Source organism: Ruditapes philippinarum, unplaced genomic scaffold (assembly GCF_026571515.1).
Source record: "Ruditapes philippinarum isolate M1 unplaced genomic scaffold, ASM2657151v2 ctg4295_1_1_1_1, whole genome shotgun sequence".
NCBI lineage: Eukaryota > Metazoa > Mollusca > Bivalvia > Venerida > Veneridae > Ruditapes > Ruditapes philippinarum.
In genome coordinates, this window is record NW_026854072.1 from 1 (window position 1) to 13,860 (window position 13,860).

General features: G+C 32.6%; 2 protein-coding genes across 2 annotated transcripts in view; one reads left to right on the forward strand and one right to left on the reverse strand.

Moving 5' to 3' along the window:
- Positions 1–1,234: 1,234 nt before the first annotated feature.
- Positions 1,235–4,366, reverse strand: LOC132738860 (uncharacterized). The gene is made up of 3 exons (XM_060726468.1): positions 3,518–4,366; positions 2,809–3,058; positions 1,235–2,007 (listed from the first exon to the last, which is right to left on the reverse strand). Exons 1-3 carry the CDS (start codon positions 4,364–4,366, stop codon positions 1,235–1,237), a joined length of 1,872 nt encoding a protein of 623 aa, XP_060582451.1.
- A 6,758-nt stretch (positions 4,367–11,124) lies between these two features.
- Positions 11,125–13,860, forward strand: part of LOC132738857 (uncharacterized) — a 37,572-nt gene continuing 34,836 nt past the window's right edge. Inside the window, exon 1 of the mRNA XM_060726459.1 lies at positions 11,125–11,223. Within this exon, the coding sequence (XP_060582442.1) occupies positions 11,200–11,223 (24 nt within the window). The 5' untranslated portion in view covers positions 11,125–11,199. The remainder of the gene's footprint in view (positions 11,224–13,860) is intronic.

Genomic DNA, 13,860 nt, shown 5'->3' on the forward strand with positions numbered 1-13,860 from the left:
AAATAAAACAATGGACAAGAAACAAAGTTTAACCACCCCTGACAAGTTTTTAAAAGCATTTATTGTCATGAATTTAATACTTTTAGAACCTTGCAGGTTTTTTAAAAATGCCCTACGAAAGATGCAAAATTTGGCGATTTAGCTCAATTTCACGCATATATTCTGGAGAAAATAAATACTGTCAGAATATTCAAATACATGCCCCGAAATAATTGTTCTATGCAGAACACATAAAACACACACATAAAATACTGAATTATACACCAGAGAACGCTTCAATAATCACTATAAATCCAAAACTGTCAAGAATTTATAAATCAGGAAACACAAACACACAAATAAATCGTTGCCAATGAACTGTTCATCAGAGAACACTATATTGTTAGTGAATTATACACCAAAGAACACTTCACTAGTCATTTGCAATCATCTCCTTAATACTTTGCTTTGCACTAGCTGCAGTTTTAAGAACTTCACGATTATTTTGCTCCTCTTTCGACTGAATTGGTGAAAATCGGATTTGATTATTTATCAATTTCGGCAAATCTCTCTTGCTATTAAATTCAATCGGATATAGCAAATTCAAAGGTCTACCAAGAATTTTTTCCGACTTTGAGGTAACTCACAGATACGTCCCATTTTCCAAACACCGCGTGGCAAATTGCGTTCATAAGAACTACATTTCCATTTTGAGCACTATAATTAGATTGTGTTTTTTACTTCGATTCTGACTGCAAACGTTCACGAAGACTAACCAAATTCTTATCTCTCCAAATTCTCCACAACTCATTTAAATTATTTTGTCCTTTTTCCATATTGCTAATGAGATATCACTTATGCTTTCACTAGGTGCAAAATCACTGTCTTTGTCTTTTGTCTCCATTTCCGAAATGCCCAAGTTCGGGTTAAGGCTAAAAAAATGATAAGGTGTTACTGTAATATTCGAGTTAATGTCGTCGGAGACATACATATACAAGCGGCCTTGAATTAACTGTTGATTCAACTTCTTTCAACGATGTTTGCATTTGAACTAAGGTCAGGAATTTATGTCCTAGAGATTAACGAAGAGATCGTTTTATGATTCCAACTAACCTTTCGTATGCTCCACCCATCCACAGAGCTAATTTCACAATGAATTTCCATTTGATTCTAATATTGGCTACGTAAGATTGCACTTCATGACTTTGGCACACATTTCGCCATATACTATTTATTGTTGACTTACTTCCTTGATTTAAGAGGCATTATCGCTAATAATTTCTGCAGGTGTTCCTCTTTGAGATATAAATCGTTTGAATCCTAGTAAGAATTCCTCCGTAGACATGTCTTGTACAAGTTCCAAATGAATAGCTCTGATAAGGAGACACGTAAAAAGGCACACCCATACTTTCTTGGGTCCGTCTTTTGTTTTTATCGACAGTGGACCAAAATAGTCAAGTCCAACTCTTGAGAAAGGAAGTGCTTCCTGAACTCTGGAAGGTGGCAAAGGCGCAAATGCAGGCATCTTATATGGCCCGCCTTCAAAATAACGGCAGGTCGAACACCTACCTAACACTGATTTAACAACTGAACGTCCTTTAGGAATCCAAAATTTATATCGAATTTTCGAAAGTGTTTGAGAAACTCCACAATGACAATTTTGTTTATGTACCTTTTCTATTATCAGATAGGTAAACCACTCATTACGCGGAAGCAAAATCGGTTGTTTCGCTCCTTCAGTTATTCCTGCATTTTCCAGTCTTCCCTTGCTCCTCAAGATTCCTTTAGGATCAATAAACAGACCTAACTGTCTTTGTTGGGTAGTTGTTATCTGATTATATATACCGCAGATAGTTTCACTGAATTTTGTCCGTTGTAGGTATAGGATCAACATAATTTCCGACGTTTCCAATTCCTGAGATGTTAACGACTGGTTTTCACACTTTTGCTTTTTAATTTCCTTAATGAATCGTACGGCAAGAGTAGTAGTACGAATCAATTTGTCAACAGAAGAGAACTTGGTACTGTCTATCACAAAATGAGCATAAATATAATACATATAATCACTGTACATGCAATCGACAGATTTACTTCATTAAGAAATTCAGTTTCAAAAAATTCGGAATTCATTTCCACGACATGTGCGCTCTCAGTAACCGTATTTGGATCTTCATTTAAACTTTTCACTGTTTCGGAGGACAATTCGAAATTTTCTGTTAGCCAATGAGGACCATCCCACGAAAGTTTGTTGTTGCGTAAGTCATGTATTGTTGCTCCTCTTGTTGCAACGTCTGCTGGATTTTCTATTGATTTTACATAACTAATCTTTGTTGCATCATATGATTTTATTTCTCTGATTTGATTACTTACAAACATAGGTATTTTTTTTGTTTGTTTCTAACCATCCTATCACACATTGTGAATCCGTCCAAATATGATCCTTCATTCTCAAGTTTTAATTGCTCCTCTAAAAATTTCAAAAACCTTACACCTGTCAAAACACCAATCAATTCTAATCTAGGCACTGTCATCGTTTTAACAGGTGCTAGTCGTATTTTCGCAATCACGAGGTTGACTTTCATTTCACTACCATATTTCTGATGGAGATAGATAGTAGTAGCATACGAATTCATAGATGCATCACAAAAGCACAGTAAATTGTAGGTAATGTTTTCATTACTTTTCTTTATTAGACACCTTGGGAATGAACAGCCTGCGATTTTGCATAAGGGTAATCTGACATCTGACCACGCCTCTTTAAAAAATTATCTTTTATCACATCATCCCATGAAAGATTCTGTTTCCATAGATTTTGTAACAATAATTTACCTTTAAGTAATACAGGAGAAAGCATTCCCAACGGACCAAAAACTGATGCAATCAGCTTGAGAGCAAATCTTTTTATCAAATTATTTACACTTTGTATTTTAGATTGTCTTATTGAAAGTGTATCCGACTTAGAATTCCATGTATGACCAAGGACACTAGTATCTTTCATTTCATTTCGATATTGTTTTGCTATTGAAGCATTAACTTTATCACTGTTTGTTAGCAATTCTCTAAGAATCATGGAGGCAGTCTTGAATATTTGTTTGGATTTCAAATATAGTTCAATAGCTTCAGTTTCTTTTATTACTCCTGTCACAACGTTGTCAACATAGATTTCATTCTTTATCTTGTTATCTACTTCTGTATCATATTTTTCTATATGACTCTCCACAGTGACACCTAGTAGGTAGGAATGGGCTCGAGATCACGCCAAACGGAACTCGACAAAACCTAAATCCTTGTATATTTTTCAAGTCAGTACTTGTTTTTTCACATGATTTTGACCACATAAATCTTGTCACGTCACGTTCACTTTCTTGTAAACCTATTTGTAAGAATGCCTTTTCGATGTCTGCTATAATAGCTATTTTGTGTAGGCAGAATCCCATTCACATAAATCATGAAGCATCACTGGTCCTTGATGTATACATTCGTTAAAACTGCTATATTCTGGTTTACATTTTTATGAAGCATCGTAAACTGCTGGTACCTTTGTTAATTTTTGTGGATTTATCACTGCATGATGTGGTATATAATGTATCATATCACCTTTGGTATTATTCACTTCTTCTATAATACCTTTACTTAATTGTTCCTGAATAACAGAATAATATTTCTCGAATAGTTCTGGTTTGTTTCTTAATCTTTTGACATACGATTTTAACCGTCCGAATGACAATTCTTTATTAACAGACAACAATTCCTTTCTCTCTTCTTTACACGGCCAGGTGACATGATATCTTCCGTTTTCAAATTTCAAAGTAAATTTGAAACCTTCCATGACCTCTTTGTCTTCAGATGTCTCTTTATTTTCAACTACACCTATGGCTTCTGTTTTCCAAAGATCTAAAAGTTTTGGTTTCAAAGGAAGCGAAGAATCAGTAGATTGAAATATTTTTGTTGTAGTCTGGCAATCTCCGTGTGTTAAAATCAACAAGTTTGTTTCACTTCCAGTTTCATCAGAGTTTTCATCAGTTCTTCCTGTAAGAAGCCAGCCTAGCTTGGATGCAAGTAGATATAATCCAGATTGAATATCTATTCTTTGTGGGAGAACAATGTCCCGATAGAAGTCGTTTCCAATTAATAACTCAACACTTGAACATTCATTTTCCTCTGGAATACTGTTTGCTAGGTCTACACTATGAATTATGTCCTTGATGCCATCTTTTCCTAGAACGTTTATTTGTCTCCTTTGAATAGTTCCACTTATGACAGGAACAATGTTTGCACTTATTCTCATATGTTCTAAATTCTTTAATTTTAGCTGTAACGTTGTCGAATGTGTGTGAACTGTCTTTAGATCTTCACTACCAAATGTCACCAACTTAATTTCTTCCATCTTTTCCTTTTTTAACTTTAGTTTCTATGTTAGTTTTTACTATATATGTTCTTTATGATCCACAGTCTAATAAGATTCGCACTTCAGCTTGTTTATTACTATGATAATTCAATATTTCTGTCGTAGCATGAACCATTTCTCCTGAAGATATCATTGCATTTTCTTAAGTTATATAATTTGCCTTGGTTATGTTTGTTTCAGTTTTGTCTTGTATTGTTTCTTTCGAAACAATAGCTGTTTCTCTCTTTACAGGACCTTTAAACCTTTTCGGGCAAGACTTCGATGGTGTCCATTTGATTTGTCTCAGTATACACATATCCTACTATTTCTACAGTCAGAAGACGTGTGCCCTTCTCTTAAACATCTAAAGCAGCATCCTTTTAACTTTGACTTTCTTTCTTCAATAGTTTTGTATCTATTACATTCATCATTCCAGTGATTTTTGCTACATAATCTGCACATCTCGCTGATTGAGGTAACTAATGCTCCTCCAGAATAGTGTGTCTGTGGTTGGCTTTTATAACGATTTGACATGCTAGTATGTCTATTCACATGAGGGTTTGTTTGTTTATTCACTTATTGATTCGAGCCATTCAGAGACTATGGTTTGTTTTACGAAATATTAATTCGTATGTAAGAAATATTAATTTGTAATTACGAAATATTAATTCGTTTTTACGAAATAATAATTCGTTTTTACGAAATATTAATTCGCAATAACGAAATATTATTTCGTAATTACTAAATATTAATTCGTAATTACGAAATATTTATTCGTTTTTACGACATATTTATTCGTAAAAACGAAATGTTAATTCGTAATTACGAAATAATAGTTATTCGTAAATACGAAATAATATTTCTTAAAAACGAATTAAAGGTTTTCTAGGGTTTCAAAGAGTTTTGGTAATAGTTATTAACAAGGCCTCGAAACTAAGTTCCTGACTGAATATAAGGCATGTAAATGTAATATAAATTATTATAATAGTGATTTTTTTCTCCCCAAATGTGATATCTTAATACTATTGTATATAAATTAAATTCAAATCCAAACACGGACATTATTTTTCTGTTTCGTTTTGTCGAAATTATTGAGTTTTAAAATGTTATGTTTTCATGATCGCACGGTGCCCATACATAAATTGTAAGGAAATATACTTTTTTTAAATTGATTAGATTAGTGAAAGTCTGGAACCCCCCTCGCCCCTTTAATTTCACTAATGTATATGATAAAAGAAAGTAATAATATAGCATTTTTCTTTTTTAAAGAAACAGGTCAGAAAAGATTAATTGCCTCAAAAAATTAAAACATTGCTGATAGGAACATGTATTTGACAATGGGGAAAAAGAGCCATTTTGGAAAGAGAATGACTTCTCACTCAAAAACCCTGTTCATTTAAATATAATAACTTGAGAACCATTCGTCATATAACATTTGTATAATCGCAAGGTTGATCCAGGGTTGCAAATGATCCCTTTGTGAGATTAGTAGGTTCTTTGTCAAGCTCACAATGACCTTAAATGAGATTTCGTAAAAACGAATTAATATTTCGTAATTACGAATTAATATTTCGTAAAACGAATTAATATTTGAAATTCGTAATTACGAAATAATATTTCGTAAAAACAATTTAATTGCCGGGGAAAAAGTGTCGAAAATGTCACATTAGGGGCTCCGTACAAATGAAATTTTATGTTGAAAACAAAAATAAATACTTTGGCATAAATAAAAATAATCGTGTATTTCACGACACTCGCTATGAGTATAGGGCAATGCCATCCTGACATTCGTGTAGTAAAAATAACATTATTACTTGAAAAAACTTTAAATCTAAGTCTATGTTTTTCCAAACATTGGTAATTGACATGTCAAACAGTCGAAGCTGGGTAAGTTAATTGCAAACTACAACCGGTTATGGTTCGGGTACATGTACGTATGTCATTATACGCACTTGAAGACACACACGGTGGTGAATAATTCAAACATTAAAATTGTATGTAACACAACTTTAGATTGGTAGCTGTTGTCAAAAAAAAAACAATTCCATCGCTGTAATGAAAAAATACTTTTTCCCTTTTAGACCTATAAATTACACAATGATAACACCGTCAGTGAACAAGACATACAAAATCTGGAGAAAGAAGGGTAATCCCTTGAAAAAGGATGTTATCCGAAAGTTGGCAAATGTATATTGTTTTTTTTTTCAAGCTAATCACACGGTACAGACATACTTTTACCGTTATAGCTTTACGGTACACTGCCGATTAGTCAACCTGTTGCACTTAATTTCGAAGTTGTAATAAAAGTCTGTTTGCACCCCTAGTAAACCTAAAATATTATCAATTTCGGAATACCGCCTATATTACTGAAATACTGTTGGGAAAAGGCCTAAAAACAAACAAACAGTTTCGGAATAAGTCTATTGAAGATTCGGTTTGAATGAGTCTCTACATGAGAGAAAATGAAGAAGTGCATCATCATGTACGCCCAATATCACCAACTTCAACACTGTTCAATGTTCAACACTTAAAAGTGCTGGAAACAATGATCCTAAATGACTAGAAAAGATAACAACTCTGAAGTGGAGTATTGAATACTTCTACAAAAAACCCTATATTAATGCGCAACATATCCACTTTACAATAAAGTAGTAATTATAGCATTTTAACATATTGCGACGCCTACACATACATACATAAGCAAACATAGTAATAAGGTTATTGGATGATATTCAATCAATAGTATTATAGATAAGAAAAATTAAATATCAAACTTTACACAGGTATAAATCTTTTAAATCGTCAGAATTATAGATAATTGTTGATATCTTTGTCATATTTAGCAACTTCTGATCGACTACATGTACATACTATTGCAGGTATGATTTAAAATAATCAAACATTAAACAAAAAGTTAAATATTCCATATAAATTCTTGTTTATTATACTAGAAGAGCCGACGTTGAATCGAACATTTGAGCGCTTTAATGTTTTTTTTTCAATTGACAAACCAATAAAATAAAACAATATCATGCACATATTTCAAAACTATTTCACTTGAAAAAGATAAGTAATTACAAGTGAACATCACAAAAATCATATTTTGTTTGCATTCACTAAACACTGATAACCTGTTACAACACAGTTACAAATAAATCGTTTGTTATTTTTATAACATATGCGAGGTGTAATGAAGCTTCGTCATTAGCGGATTATAGTCGTCTTATGAATAATATTAGTCACCGCTACGTAGCACATTGTGTACATATCATATTCTAAAACGAAACCATCAGCGTTAACAAAGGTAGTCGGCGGGGACAGTTTTCATCTGAAGATTGACATTGACATGTTCGATTAAAGCAGTCATTAATGTTATTATCAAATATAATCTGAACTCAACATTGTGTCTTTACCCTCCCTTTCAATCAAATAAGCTATACTAAATTTGATTTTTTGACAGTAAAGGTTTTATATTAACATTGCGTTTATCTGACAAAAACAAGGAGTGTCCATACAAAACGTAATCAACGACTAGATCCTAGTTAGAAAAGAATAAACGTCTTAAATAGCTGCAGTTGCTCCTATAGGTCACTTAAGTTATAAGAAGCTTCACAACACTAGTTTTGTTTAGTATTATATGATGAACCTTGTTGAAAATATTCCGTTGGAATCTTGATTTATGGTAGATAGTTTTAGTTAACCTGTCACGTGATAAAATTCTACAGTTGAACCTATATCGTTTAAATAGACTTTTCACATTAATTTGCATTGATCTTAAGCTTACATAAAAGGTGCACATGAAACAGATAAAAATTTTGAACATCTGTTATATTTTATTATTTGCCGTTTTAAACATTTAGACATGTACAAAATGTATGTTTAATTCATATATTGAGATAAAATATACAAACACTCTTATGATCGATTTTCAGACGTAGGTATAACGACATTTGAAACATTGGGAAACCTAGATGTAGTTATAAATAGAGATTACGATGTTTACCACGTCCCGCTAATTAGCGTGTTTTCGTCCCACGACCCCGCCAAGTCATAAGTCGAGAGTTAACAAGTTAAAATGACGGGTATGCGGAGCGAAAACACGCTAATTAGCTAGGGCGCGAGGCGAAGTTTAAAATAAAACGTCGCCCCGCGAGAGCGCGGTGGAAAATTTAAAAAATAAAACGGCGGGGCGCAGAGCAAAACACAATTTTTAGCGGGGGCGCGTGGCGAAATTTCATAAATAAATCTTCGCCCCGCCTTCCCGCTAATAAGCGGTTCTTCGCCCCACGACCTCGCCAAGCGAAAAGTCGAGAATGAACAAGTTAAAATGGCGGGGGCGGAGCGAATCCGATTAATAGCGATAGCGCAAATAAGCGGGTTTTCGATTCGCGCCCCCGCCATTTATTTTTTAAATCAGCCATTAGAGTCATTTGCATATTGATAATTATACCATCAGTGAACAAGAGGTACAAAATTCTGAAAGAAGGGTGATCCTCGAAAGCATAAATCACAAAAAACAACAATAAACCCCTGAAAATTGCAGACTCGAATTGAATGAGCCTGTACATAAGTGATAATGAAGAGGTGCAGCATCCTGTATGCCCCATACCACCGACTTTGGCGGTAATCAATTTTCAACACTTAAAAGTACTTGAATCCATTATCTAGAAGGACTAGGAAAAATATAACAACTCTGAAGTAGAGTACGGAGCAACCTTTAAATCAGTCACACGGAACTTGACACCTTCTGTTTGTGAAGTAAACAAATCTGGAAGAAATTCACTCACTTTCGCTGTCGGTTCCTCTGTTTCTGTCTTAGAAATTAAAACTACTGCCGTCTACAAAATCAATAAAGTGATAAAAATTTGCTCCGTCACCATGTTTTCATGGTTGCAAACACGAAATCATGTTTTTGGTAAGAATATACGGTGGATGATTAAGAACTACCGGGAATTAAGCCATATATTAGAAGATATTAATTAGAATAATTCAATAATATTTATGCAAAATACCTTTACCTACTCTATATTTATGCATAACATATTCTCTTTACAATGAAAAAGAAGTTATAACAATTTAACATATTATGGCGCCAACTCATGCATACATGAGGAAACATAGTAATGCGTATACGGCGCAGTCTGCACGTTGTGACAACGTCATATCATATGACGCCAAAACAAAGTCATGTACCAAAACTAAGATGTGTCCTTTTTTGGAAAATACCGGATGTCGCTCACCGTATTTGTGTTAGCAAACTATACTAAACTTATTGAACTGTTGTTTGATTAGTGGGGACATCGAAAAATCATACGCATTTTAAAGTTGAAGGCGTATTTTATCATGTCTTTATAGCATTGAATAAGATAATTCAAAGATATACAATCAAAAACATGTTAGGATTAGATAAATTGGATATCAAACTTTTCACAGGTATGAATTTAATGAAATATGAAAAACGAGATCAACAAGGAACGCCGTTCAATGAACGATACCCAACACGACCTAGCAACGCAGGAACACGGCAACTGAAAATCGTCAGAAATATAGATACGTTCTGGTTGTTACCTTTGTCGTATTAATATACTTCCTAATCGACTACATGTATCGCAGGTAGGATTAATCTAGCATGACTTTCAAACTTTAGTTATATATTCCTTATTTATTCTTGTTTATTATACAAGAAGTACCGACGTTAAATCGAACATTTGAAAGCTTTAATGTTTTGTTTTCAATACAATTAATATAGATTTTAAAACTATTCTACTCGTAAAAATAAGTAATTACAAATGAACGACACAAAAATCATATTTTTTTTGCATTCACTAAACACTGAGACGGTTACATATTTTTATTTAAAGTAACATATGCGAGGTGTAACGAAGCTTCGTCCTTAGCGGATTATAGTCGTCTTTTGAATATTAGTCATCGCTTTACGTAGCACATTATGTTCTTATTCTGAAACGAAACCATCAAAGTTAACTAAGGTAGTCGGCGGGGACAGTGTGCATCTAAAGGTTGAATTGAAATGTTCGATTAAAGGAGTCATTAGTGAACACAACATTTTGTCTTTACCCCCTCTTTTCATCAAATAAGCTGACCTAAATTTGAATTGTTCTGACAGTATAGGGTTTATATTATATCGCGTCTATATGACAAAAACAAAGCGGTTCCATACGAAACGTAATCAATGCACCTATATGTCACTTATCTTATTAGTATATAGTGCGTGCTTTCAAACAAATTGCAACACAAGTTTTATTTAGTATTTTGCAATCAATATATACATGTATATATAAATTGACCTTGTAGTAAAAATATTTTATCGGAAACTTGACTTATTGCAACTAGTTTAAGAAAACCTGTCCCGTGATAAAATTCTGCAGTTGCTTCTATGTCCTATTTCTCGTTAGTTTATCTTGGATCTTGATTTGCATAAATTTGAGACATAAAATAAATGACAATTTTGAACAACTGTACTATTTGGCAGGTGATTAATATTGGCGGTCTCAACAATAAGATATAGATCATATATTGGGATACAATATAAAGCACTCTAAAGTTACTTAAGACTCAATTCCAGAGGTAGTTATTAACCAAATTAAGAACATTGGAAACCCAGATTTAGTTACATGTATAAATAAGTACAAAATGTTTCGAGTCACGTGATTTTTTACAAGGATTTTAAGAATGTTTACCTGAATGAGATATGTTTAACTGGACTGAAAGGAAATATAACACTCCTCAAAAAGAGAACTAAAAGATTTAGTGTAACAGAGGTATTGAATTGTTATATACATAAAGTCGTTAGACCATTTTCGAATATACACCAAATGTGTAAACAGAATAATGAAAAGGTAAGATTTTATTTCATCGCAGTTATGTTATGTTTTCATATTTTTACCCATCCATTTGTTAAAGATAAGACGTGCTTATGTTAATTAAAAATCGCACAATCTTCTTTTCCTTTCCTTTATCGTACGAAAGTATTAGATACATGTAATCATCTTAATTTAAAAAAGAAATAAAGTAAAAATTTTTGTGTTCGCTTGTTAAAGTAATATTACGTAAAAAGTATTTGTATAACGCCATTTTATTTCCCAGCATGCACGTATCTTTATGATGACTTCCGTTTAAAAAGGTTATTACTCTTAGCAATGTCATATGTTTTCGCGACCAATAATGGCTAAATCAAGCTGTGTAACCAGAAGAAGTCAAAATAAGCATATTTTGTTTAGAACATTATATGTAATATATCTAACCGAAATACCAAAGCTGGGCTTTTTTACATAATTAATTATCAATTTTCAATGTTATTCATAGGTCTAACTACGAATAGTACATGTATTAACATAGCAGTTTCCGTGATGGCAGTATCTAACTCTCTATCATAAAGGAGTTTTACGCACCTAGGGTATCATGTTACAGTTAAAGTCATCCAGCTACATCTTCCATCTTTTTCCAAATTTAATGTAATGTTTATACATATTTTATCACAGTAACATATAGTTAATAAATTTTCATTATCATGAATCGTTTACAACATCTACTACTCATGATTAATGCAATAAATTTCTTTCTTAGAATTTATCATTCTCTATGTACAAGTCTGTCACAGTACGTGGCTTCACCATTCTGCATACGCGAGTGAAATAATTGACATTACGCAAGAGAAGGGATCGCTCCGCCCACGGTCAGTTAGAACCTTAGCCAAAATGCCGTACCGATGTATTCGTAAAACTGTTATGCCACTAATGTTACCAATGAATTGACCTTAAATAAATTTTGCATAAATGAGATTTTAATGCTTTTGATGGTTTTATTGAATAGAGTAGATCTTTCTATTATTCAGTGTATAAATGTATTATGGTTTTTTTAAAGTAAAAAATAATATCTGCATTCGCGTATTCATTATATCTTACAAATTCAAAGAGAGTCTATATGTAGAAAAGAATATGAATATGTTATGATCGTTTTATTTTGAAATTGAAGAAGCGAAACAAAAACAGTACATTTACATTATATAAGTGTCACAAATAAATTTAAAATTATTTTACGGGTTTTATATGAGAAATTCAGTATAGATAATGCATAAATTGTTACAATTGATTCAAAAAAGTGCATGCCCTTGCTAACTTTTTATGATATTTGACTTATGTTTTGTTAACATACATATGATATGATTCACGATAAAACAAAACGTTATTCTTTTTAAAATAAGCTTCACACACATCAGACATGATCGATGTTATTGGTATAAGTTTCGTATTAAGCAGATCTATTTGAATATTTAATATCAATTTATTGAAATTTAATAGATATATTCATGTAAGGTAATTTAATTCATTTTTTTATTATATTTGCTCATTATATTTGCAATTTAACGGCTGCGTTTTTATTGGCGCTATACGTTATAAACGAAAATATGTCATATCTTTATAACCTGTCAATGTCAGTATATTTAGTAACTTAATTACTATATCGATAGAAAATTAAAATAATTTCAATCTCAATTACTTCTGCACCATTCTCTTAGACAAGTAGCTTGTCTAACTTCGCAGGCATCTACGCGTGAGACTGATAAAGATCGCTGATTTGCTTATCTCTTTGACCCCTGCCAGTTTGATTGACAGGCGGCGTTATGTCACACTATGTTCTTATTCTGAAACGAAACCTTCAAAGTTAACCGACGGAGTCGGCGGGGACAGTGTGCATCTAAAGGTTGAATTGACATGTTCGGTTAAAGAAGTCATTAATGTTAAATATCATCAGAACTCATTATTTTGTCTTTTAAATTACCCCCTCTTTCTATCATCTTTCTATCAAATAGGCTGACCTAAATTTGAATTTTTCTGACAGTAATGGCTTTATATTGACGTCGCGTCTAAATGACAAAAACAAAACGTGTCCATACGAAACGTAATCAACGACTTAATCCTAATTATAAAAGAATATACTTCAATTTGCTCTTATAGTTAAGTAAGTTATAGGTAGATTGATAACAATTTGCAACACAAATTTTATTAAGTATTTTTTGAATGAACCTTGTAGTAAAACCCAAAAAATATTTCGTCGTTAACTTGACTTATGGCTGGTAGTTTTAGTAAACCTGTCACGGGATAAAATTTTGCAGTTGAACCCAAGTCGTTGTGAGTCTTTCCTTAATTATTTGGCACATGAAAAAAATAACAATATTGAACATCTGCAATATTCTTTTGTTTTTCGAGTGATTATAATTGGTGTTTTAAAGACGTTTTCGGTAGTTTTCTGTGCGCATCGTTATGCGCTTCCAAGAAAGATAGTCACGGATAATTACTCTTCAAATGAAGGTCAAGTTGAATAGTATTCGGATAAGTGTTTAAATTTCGGCTATAAGCAAATAATGAGTAAATAATACAGAATAGATATTTCTAAATGTTCAAAAGGAGATCGATTCAAAAGATTAAGAGGTCGTTTAGACAACATCACATAAAAGATTTCTCCAAGCATTAGTA